At 44.9% G+C, this 10,537-nt stretch overlaps 1 protein-coding gene across 1 annotated transcript in view; it reads right to left on the bottom strand.

Moving 5' to 3' along the window:
- Positions 1–3,443: 3,443 nt before the first annotated feature.
- The window catches only part of LOC136334264 (myosin-16), a 60,024-nt gene continuing 52,930 nt past the window's right edge, over positions 3,444–10,537 (bottom strand). Inside the window, exons 42-43 of the mRNA XM_066274265.1 lie at positions 9,981–10,208; positions 3,444–3,549 (exon numbers count right to left, since the gene is read on the bottom strand). Of these exons, the coding sequence (XP_066130362.1) occupies positions 10,008–10,208 (201 nt within the window). The 3' untranslated portion in view covers positions 3,444–3,549; positions 9,981–10,007. The remainder of the gene's footprint in view (positions 3,550–9,980; positions 10,209–10,537) is intronic.

The following is a 10,537-nucleotide window of genomic DNA, read 5'->3' as shown; positions in this document are numbered from 1 at the left end:
CTGAGCCAACCGGTCAGGGCCTACATGAATTCTTTATAAATTTTGGATATTAACCTCTTATCAGATGTATTGGTGAATATGTTGACCTATTCAGTGGGTTGTCTTCTGATTTTGTTAATGGTTTCTTTTACTGCGCAAAACTTTTTAGTCTGATGTAGTACCATTTGTCTATTTTTTCCTTTTGTTTTGCTTGCCTGAGGAGGTATATCAGCAAAATATTGCTATGAGAGATGTCTGAAATTTTACTGTCTATTTTTTTCTTCTAGGAATTTTATGATTTCATGACTTACATTTAAGTCTTTTGTCTAATTTGGGTCTATTCTTGTGTATGGTGTAAGTTGGTGGTCTAGTTTGTTTGTTTGTTTGTTTTTGCATGTATCTGTCCAATTTTCAAAACACCATTTATTTTTATTATTATATATATATTTTAGTGAGAGAGAGAGAGAGAGAGAGATAAGGACAGAAAGGGAGGAAGATGAGAAGTATCAACTCATAGTTGCATCACTTTACTTGTTTATTGATTGCTTCCTATATGCGTCTTGACCAGGGGATTCAGCCGAGCCAGTAACCCTTTTCACAAGCCAGTGGCCATGGGTTCATGTTGATGATCCCATGCTCAAGCCAGTAACCCTGTGCTCAAGCTTGTGAACCTGTGCTCAAACCAGATGAGCCTGTGCTCAAGCCGGTGACCTTGGGGTTTTGAACCTGGGACCTCAGCATCCCAGGTCGACACTCTATCCACTGAGCCACCATTGGCCAGGCCCCAACAGCATTTATTGAAAAGACTATTTTTATTCCATAGTTTGCTCTTGCCTCCTTTGTCAAATATTAATTGACCATAAAGGCATGGGTTTATTTCTGAGCTCTCTGTTCTGTTCCATTGATCTATATGCCTAGTCTTATGCCATTACCAGGCTGTTTTGATTACAATGGCCATGTCTGTTGGGCAAATAAGTTTGTGGAATTTGTGTTGTTTGGTTTTGCTCACTTTTATTACAAGTAGCGCTGCCCATGTGGGGTGGCTGATTGCCTTCATGCTTGGGAAGGGGCTTGGTTATGCTAATGTATGCTGGAGGAGGGACTTTCATGCCTGAAAGCTTTAAAAGGAGGAGCTAGGAGGCCATTTTGGGGGAGAGAGACCACCACATTGTTGCAGAGAGGAGAGAGGGCACATGGTTGGAGGGGAGGAGGCAGCCAAAGATGGAGCGTGCAGAGGGGACTGAGTGAGGCCTTTTATTCTAGGAAAAGAATGGAGAAAGTCAGTGGCTTTGGGAGCCCTGAATGGAAAGGGAAGTGTTTTCCTGCTGTGTGTATTTTCTCACCCACCAGTTGCAAGCAGGAATAAAGGATGGCCTACCAGTTCTTGGCTCTGTTGTTTCTTTACAATCTGCCTGAATTAAATGGGACCCTGCATGGACCAGGTGGCTGTGATGGTGGCTGCAGCTACTGGCCTTACAATATCATATAGCCAAACTATGATTTTTTTTTTTCATTTTTCTGAAGTTGGAAACGGGGAGGCAGTCAGACAGACTCCCACCTGCGCCTGACTGGGATTCACCCGGCATGCCCACCAGGGGACAATGCTCTGCCCCTCTGGGGCGTTGCTCTGTTGTGTTCAGAGCCATCTAGTGCCTGAGGCAGAGACCATAGAGCCATCCCCAGCGCCCGGGCCATCCTTGCTCCAATGGAGCCTCGCTGTGGGAGGGGAAGAGAGAGACAGAGAGGAAGGAGAGGGGGAGGGGTGGAGAAGCAGATGGGTGCCTCTCCTGTGTGCCCTGGCTGGGAATTGAACCCGGGACTCCTGCATGCCGGGCCGACGCTCTACCGCTGAGCCAACTGGCCAGGGCCAAACTATGATTTTTGTCTGCCGATGAATTGGAGAGAGGCTGGAGTGTTAATAGTCAAAGGGAAGACACCATTTCCAGAGAACTGAGGAAAGGTGCATTCTGAGGGCTGTGAACTGGCAAGGAGCCTCATAGTGTTGCTCCCTCTTCCCCGGCACTCTGAAGACCAGGAAAGTGAGGAGAGGCACAGGGCTGAGTAGGGTTAGAAGGTGATAGTAGAAACCCTGCCATGCGTGGGATGGTGGAAGGATTCGGGACCATTCAGCCGGTAGAAGAGAAAACCTGGAGGGACCATGAGAACGGTTTTTTTTTTTTAATTTTTTTTTTTTCTTTTTCATTTTTCTGAAGCTGGAAACAGGGAGAGACAGTCAGACAGACTCCCGCATGCGCCCGACCGGGATCCACCCGGCACGCCCACCAGGGGCGACGCTCTGCCCACCAGGGGGCGATGCTCTGCCCATCCTTGGCGTCGCCATGTTGCCACCAGAGCCACTCTAGCGCCTGGGGCAGAGGCCACAGAGCCATCCCCAGCGCCCGGGCCATCTTTGCTCCAATGGAGCCTTGGCTGCGGGAGGGGAAGAGAGAGACAGAGAGGAAAGCGCGGCGGAGGGGTGGAGAAGCAAATGGGCGCTTCTCCTGTGTGCCCTGGCCGGGAATCGAACCCGGGTCCTCCGCACGCTAGGCTGACGCTCTACCGCTGAGCCAACCGGCCAGGGCGAGAACGGTTTTTCATTAAGGTTGTTCTGCAGGGTTGTGGTTATCACCAGGTAGCAAGGGACAGCACCAGGGGCCAGATCTCAACTTGATTTAAGAAAGAACTTTCTGGCAATGTCTGGAAGGACTACTTTGGGAGGCAACTCATTGCCTTCGTTCATTCACTCCACACACATTTACTGTGCGGCCAGGCACTTCAGGCCTGGCACTCTCTGGTTTCTGAGGATATAGCAGTGAGTAAAACACAAAATGACCTGCCCTCGTGGAGCTGACCCGCCCTTGTCTGAATATTCTGGAAGATGCCGAGGTGGATCACTCAGGGGCCTCATGGCTCATTAGCCTGGCTGGATCTTAACATCTTCAGTGGATTCCAGAACTTCCTAAGCTTTCCGAAACCTAGATTATCTTCATATCTCTGAAAATACCCTTTCAAAATTTGCAAAGAACCTCACTAAGACTGCATGGTTTCTTCATGGTTTCAGTAGAAACAAGCCTGTGAATTAGACTGTAGGGACACAACAGAACTCTGATACATTGTAAAAATTGCCTTTAGATTTGTAAGTCTTAGGAAAAAAAACACTTCAAAAGTCACTCTTTTTCATACTTATTTTATTTAAGCTGCACTGGGACAAGGCGTCAAAGCTGTCCATGTGAGCAATTATTTCTAGAGAACGGCCAGGTCACACAGACTTTACATATTCCGTCCTTGACATGAACATGTAGGACCTCAACTGAATCAGACCCACTGCCACTGTTTTCCAAGTGCTCATACAACTTGACACAGTCTCAGACAAGCCATGCTAATTTTAATTTCTCTAATGGCTGGGTGTTTGCATTTCCAAACCCATTTCCCCCCACAGCTATCCTTATTCTTTAGCACCTGTCTCTGGCTTGCACTTTCCTTTGCATAGTAAACATTCTCCGGAAGCCCCAGTTTTCCATTTTCATATATTTTTCCTTTTAATGGTCTGCGGTTGAGATCTGTATCACCCTAGAAGATGAGAGAGAGAGAGAGAGGGTGAGAAAATCCTTGTTGGCCAGAGCTGAGAGTTCCGACATCTTAGCCACTTCTTGCTAAAAAATGTCTGGGCTGCTTCTACTCAGGCTTCCTTCCTTGTAGTGGACACCACGGGCTCATACCTGGCTCATTCTGTATAAGTTTGTGATGGTTTAAAGCAGGGGTCGGAGGCCCTGGCCGGTTGGCTCAGTGGTAGAGCGTCGGCCTGGCGTGCAGAAGTCCCGGGTTCGATTCCCGGCCAGGGCACACAGGAGAAGCACCCATCTGCTCTCCACCCCTCCCCCTCTCCTTCCTCTCTGTCTCTCTCTTCCCCTCCCGCAGCCGAGGCTCCACTGGAGCAAAGATGGCCCGGGCACTGGGGATGGCTCCTCGGCCTCTGCCCCAGGCGCTAGAGTGGCTCTGGTCGCAACAGAGCGACGCCCCGGAGGGGCAGAGCATTGCCCCCTGGTAGGCAGAGCGTCGCCCCCTGGTGGGCGTGCTGGGTGGATCCCGGTTAGGCGCATGCGGGAGTCTGTCTGACTGTCTCTCCCCATTTCCGGCTTCAGAAAAATACAGAAAAAAATAAATAAATAAAGCAGGGGTCGGGAACCTTTACGGCTGAGAGAGCCATGAACGCCACATATTTTAAAATGTAATTCTGTGAGAGCCATACAACGACCCATGTACGTTATGCATTATCCAATAAAAATTTGTTATTGTATTGGAGGACAGCTGTGATTGGCTTTAGCCACCCGCAACCATGAACATGGCGATAGGAGATGAATGGATTGTAATACATGAGAATGTTTTATATTTTTAACGTTATTATTATTTTTTTATTAAAGATTTGTCTGCGAGCCAGGTGCAGCCATCAAAAGAGCCACATCTGGCTTGTGAGCCATAGGTTCCCGACCCCTGGTTTAAAGAAACCTTCCTTGGGCTTGGCATGCTCAAGCAGGCCTGAACTCTACACAGGCCATTCAGAGGATCAGAGTGTGGTCCCCTCAGACACGGTGCTTACAATGAGCTTGCCTGTGTTGTCTCATGAGGGGCCAAGAGGCTTATTTTACCGTTGTGATATGTCTTTCCAAGAAAGAAAACTTACTGCTCATTATATCCCACAAAAAATGGATTTTAAAAATTGGCAAGATTTCCTTATGGAGTTTACGGAATACTTGCACCTAAGTAGGTCTTTCACAATCTCCCCCATGCTTATCCTGTTAGCTTCATCTCCTGCCTTCTCCATCACTCTTGCCTCATCATGAGTCCCTCTTCTTCAGTCATAATGTACCCTTGTGTCAATCCCACCTCTACACTTTCTTTTATTATTTTAGATTTTATTTATTCACTTTTAGAGAGAGAGAAGAGAAAGATAGAGAAAGAGAAGAGGGGAGGAGCAGGAAGCATCAACTCCCTTATGTGCCTTGACCAGGCTAGCACAGGGTTTTGAACCAGCAAACTCAGTGTTCCAGGTCAACGCTTTATCCACTGCGCCACCACAGGTCAGGCCCACCCCTACACTTTTACATGTGTTGGATCTTCTGTCTAGAATTCCCTTTTTTCCTTCTATACCTAGTATGAGATCAGTTTTATTTATTCTTTTAAATTTCCATTAAATGTTTTTAAATTTTTATTTATTTTAATATCAGAGACTAATATTTTTATAAAATTCACTGATCATGTCCTTAGATGTCATGCAGTCTCAATTCCTATAAAAAATTTTAAAAACTTACACTCAATTTCTGCTCTTCTGTTGTCTCAGAAGATAACAAACAGGTACCACACATTGAGTGGCACTGCTGTAGATTTTTGAACAGGTCACATCCACTGTGGGCTGCTCTACAGAGCCACCCCAGGTTAAACCAGTTGCTCCTCCCCAGTGATCCCCTCCCATGAGATGCAAACACCACATCACAGGACATTTGCTCACACTCTTATGATAATTGATGTGTGGGTCTATCTGTCCACTGGATTCTGAGCTTCATGAGGTCAATGGTCTTTCTTTTTTATTTTTTTAAGATTTTATGGGGAACCATAAAATACCCCAAATAGCCAAAGCAATCCTGAGGAAAAAGAATGAAGCTGGAGATATCACACTACCTGACTTCAAATTATATTATAGACCCACGATAATCAAAACAACATAGTATTAGCAGAAAAACAGACATACAGATCAATGGAACAGAATTGAGAGCCAGAAATAAAACCATATATATATATATATATATATATGGATAAATCATCTTCAATAAAGAAGCCAAAAGTACACAATGGAGGAAAAAAAAGCCTTTTCAATAAATGGTGCTGGAAAAATTGGAAAGCCACACACAAAAGAATGAAACTTGACTACAGTTTGTCCCCCTGCACAAAAATTAATTCAAAATGGATCAAAGACCTAAATATAAGATCTGAAACAATAAATTACATAGAAGAAAACATAGGTACTAAACTCATGGACCTTTGCTGTAGAGATCAATTTCTGAATTTGACTCCAAAGGCAAAGGAAGTAAAGGCAAAAATAAATGAATGGGACAATATTAAACTAAAAAGCTTCTGCACAGCAAAAGAAACTGACAACAAAACAAATAGCCAACTAAATGGGAGGTGATATTTGCAAACAACAGCTCCAAAAAGGGGTTAATATCCAAAATATACAAAGAACTCACAAAACTCAACAACAAACAAGCAAACAATCCAATTAAAAAATGGGGAGAGGACTTGAACAAACACTTCTCCCAAGAGGACATACAAACGGCCAGCAGATATATAAAAAGATGCTCATGTTCACTAGCTATTTGAGAAATTCAAATCAAAACTACAATGAGATACCACCTCACACCTGTTAGATTGGCTATTATCAACAAGACAGGTAATAACAAGTGTTGGAGAGGCTGTGCAGAAAAAGAAACCATCATTTACTGCTGGTGGAAATGCAAATTGGTACAACCATTATGGAAGAAAGTATGGTGGTTCCTCAAAAAATTAAGAATAGAATCACCTTTATGACCCAGCAATCCCTCTACTGGGTATCTGTCCCCAAAATTTGAAAGCATTGCTTTCATAAAGCCACATGCACCCTCATGTTCATCGCAACATTATTCACAGTGGCCAAGACATGGAAACAACCAAAGTGTCCTTCGATAGAGGATTGGATAAAGAAAATGTGGTACATATGTATATTGGAATACTACTCAGTCATAAGAAATGGTGACGTAGTGACATTTTGACAACATGGATGGACCTTGAGAACATTATACTGAGTGAAATAAGTAAATCAGAAAAAGCTAAGAACTGTATGATTTCACACATAGGTGGGGTATAAAACTGAGACTCATGGACATAGATAAAAGTGGTTACCAGGGAGAGGGGGTGGGAGGAAGGGTGTAAAGAGGGACAAATAAGGTGATAGAAAAGGATTTGACTTTGGGTGATGGGTATACAACATAATTAACAGTTCAATGCTATAGAAATGTTTACCTAAAACCTATGTACTCTTATTTATCAGTGTCACCCTGTTAAATTTAATTTTCTAAATAAAATTAAAGATTTTATGTATTGATTTGAGAGGGGGGGGGTAAGGAGCAGGAAGCATCAACTCGCAGCATTTGCTTTTCAAATATGTGCCTTGACCAGGCAAGCCCAGGTTTCAGACTGGGGACCTCAGCATTCCAGGTTGATGCCTTATCCACTGCACCACCACAGGTCTGGAAGGATGGTTTTTCTTATTCATCTCTGTATCCCATAGTACAGGCCTAGCCCATATTCAGAGCTTGACAGGTATTTGTGGGACTGAATATAATGCCACTGTGGACAACTAAACTCTGTGGGGTCTTGACTCAGTGCTGATCCACGTACTAGTTTGCTTAAGACATCTCATGGCTAGAGATGGCATATCTGGCCCTATGACCGATGAGAAGAAATGGGATAAGAGAATGAGGATGGATCAAGACGTGGAGAACAGACCCCAGGGGACCCTGCCTTATAACTTCTGAATGCTGTTGGCACAGTGGTATAAAGAGCAATTGGACCAGGGCCAGCATACCCCAGGAATAAATAGTTACCAAGCCAAAGAAGGGCATATGCTTCACAAGGTGTCTAATTATGGATGCTAAGCACTTAGTAGTGGGGAGTAGCTGAAATTCCTCCTGAATATGGATGGTTTAGGAAGCCTCATGAGTAACCCTTGCCAAAGAGAGATTAACAAAAGACCTCTTCAGGTTTTTGCCCTTAAAGAAGGTTACACATTAATCATAGGATTTGGCCAGAGGCAAGCTTCTGATCTAACTTTATTTCCTGAGCTATTACATAAGAATTAGAGAATTAAAAGAAAAATTCTGTGTCCTATTTTTTTATTTCCTTCTCGAGCAAATGGGAAGAACAGACTCAGTTTGAATTCAAATGTTAATGGGATTACTGTTTTTGGCTAAAAACTGAAATTGACCCAGTCCTGAAAGACAGCTAGCTATAAGTGAGAGGAGAATCTTACTCTCACTAAAGGCTGATTCAACCAGATGTTTGAACACAAGGCCAGAAAAAAAGTCCCAGAATCTGTGGAGGTTGACCACCAGCCCATGGGCATTGAGCCTCTAGCCCCCTGCCTCTCCCATCCAAAGCCAAGTCCTTAAGCTTGAGTTGTCCTGATTAATTCTAAACAGAGGGCAGCTTTTTCAATCTTCACAGAAATTAAGACAGCTTGCCTTTCCATATCGCAGGGCTTGGATGACAATGGGCAAGTCGCTGAAATTCTCTGAACTTCTTCTCACTCGAAAGAGATATTTATACCTACCTCTCAGTATGAAACCATGTGCCTGCCTCTTGTGAAAGTAGGAGAAACCTCTGTTCCCTGGCTCCGTGTTTCTCTAAAGGGCAATTTCTGCTATAGCATTTGGTTCTCAACGTTGATCATACATCTGAATCACCTGGAGGGTTGGTTAAACCGCAGACACTGGGCCCACCTCCACAGCTTCTAATTCAGTAGGCCTGAGTGAAGCCCAAGAATTTGCATTTTTAACAACTTCCCAGGTGATACTGATATAGCTGCTTGTCCAAAGGACCACATTTTTGGAACCATTGCTAGAATGATGTTCTTTGCCTCTCTCCTCACTTTTCCCTTTCTCCTGGGAAGAGGGATGGTATATCTTACATTTGGAAGAAGGAACCATAAAGCCCATCTGGTTTCTACTTTTGGATCTACATGCAGGGTTGATGAGGTCTGGTTATTCCACCCCTTGGACTAGGGACTGTTCCCCAAGGAGAAGAGCTGTGGTTGTTCACTTCTGCAAGTACCTTTAATTCTAGGGTAAAGTATAATAAGAATGCTCATAATGGACACCAATTAGATTCTCAATCTAGAACCATAGCATAATAAAACTTTTTTAATTTTTTTTTTTTTCTGAAGCTGGAAATGGGGAGAGACAGTCAGACAGACTCCCGCATGCGCCCGACCAGGATCCACCCGGCATGCCCACCAGGGGGCGTCGCTCTGCCGTGACCAGAGCCACTCCAGCGCCTGGGGCAGAGGCCAAGGAGCCATCCCCAGCGCCCGGGCCATCTTTGCTCCAATGGAGCCTTGGCTGCGGGAGGGGAAGAGAGAGACTGAGAGGAAGGAGGGGGGGTGTGGAGAAGCAAATGGGCGCTTCTCCTATGTGCCCTGGCCGGGAATCGAACCCGGGTCCCCTGCACGCCAGGCCGACGCTCTACTGCTGAGCCAACCGGCCAGGGCCGCATAATAAAACTTTTAATTGTCTCCTGTAGTCTTTTAATTGGTTCTGAATAAAGGAGAATAAAAAAGCACTGTTTTAAATTGTCCCCTTAAAATCCCACCTATGTGAGAGAGCAATCAATGAACAACTAAAGTGCCACAACTATGAGCTGATGTTTTTCAACTCACTCTCTTCCTGTCTGTCTGCATCTCTCTCTCTAAAAAAAAAAAAAAAAAAAAGAAAAAGAAAAAGAAAAAGAAATGATCCTGTTAATGTTAGAAATCTAAATTCAACCACTATCGATGAAATTGTCTAGAATAATGATATTGTGGGGGATGTGAAAGATGAATACACATTGCCTATAGCTTGCAAATGTCCCTATGGCTGTCCAATGAGAACAAGCTAGTATTCTTTAACCTATGTGCCAGGCCTAGTGTCAAGTGGCATGGGACATGGAACCTGCTTTCAGTGAGCTTCCACTCGGAGGGGGATGTATCATGACTATCAGCACCTGTGATACAACTGTGATACAGCACCTGAGAGCCTTTTAATTCTAGAGCGGGAGTGCTCCAGCTGAAGGGACAAGGGAAACTGGGGTTCCCATTGTGTGAGATCCGAGCGTGGCACACTAGAAGCTGGGCAGTGTAGAAGTCTGAAGGAGCGAAGGAGGAGCAGGAAAGGTGAACTTGTAACATGGCCACCGAGAGTGAAATCCACACCTACCGGCTGTGGGCTGAGACACAGAGAACGTCACTCCTCAGAAAGGGTTTTGGAGGAGCCTGTCTTGGACACCTGGATGATCTCCACAGAGGTGATGCCTTTGCCAGCCACACGGTGTCTGGTGCGCAGCTTGTTCAGAGCAGTCTCTGCCATGCCGGCCCGCTCCTCAGCGTCGTCTAGCTCATGCACCGTCTTCCTGTAGCGAGCCAAGGTCTGGTTGGCCTGCTCCTCCTGTGACAAAGACACAGTAGAAAATTGGGTGTGATTCTGGCTTGTTCTGGTTAAATGTGCTTTGTTATCCATTCCGCACTGTCATCCAAGAGTATAATTGTTCTATGAGCTTGTTACAAAACATAGCAGTCCTGGGTTGGGGTCATCCTCCAGCTCGCCATAGACAATATTGGCTCTGATGTCCATATTTCTAAATAAAATGTGCTCTGTTGCTGCTTCTAAAATTTGTGGTGTTAGGCAGTTGTTATTGGGCCTCACTTGGAAGTTGTGGATTTAGCGCTTTCCTTTCCCCTGTTGCTCATTTCCTATTCCTCTGTCTTCCCAGGAGA

This window comes from Saccopteryx bilineata, chromosome 4 (assembly GCF_036850765.1).
Source record: "Saccopteryx bilineata isolate mSacBil1 chromosome 4, mSacBil1_pri_phased_curated, whole genome shotgun sequence".
Taxonomy (NCBI): Eukaryota; Metazoa; Chordata; class Mammalia; order Chiroptera; family Emballonuridae; genus Saccopteryx; species Saccopteryx bilineata.
This window is presented reverse-complemented; position numbering and strand designations above follow the sequence as displayed.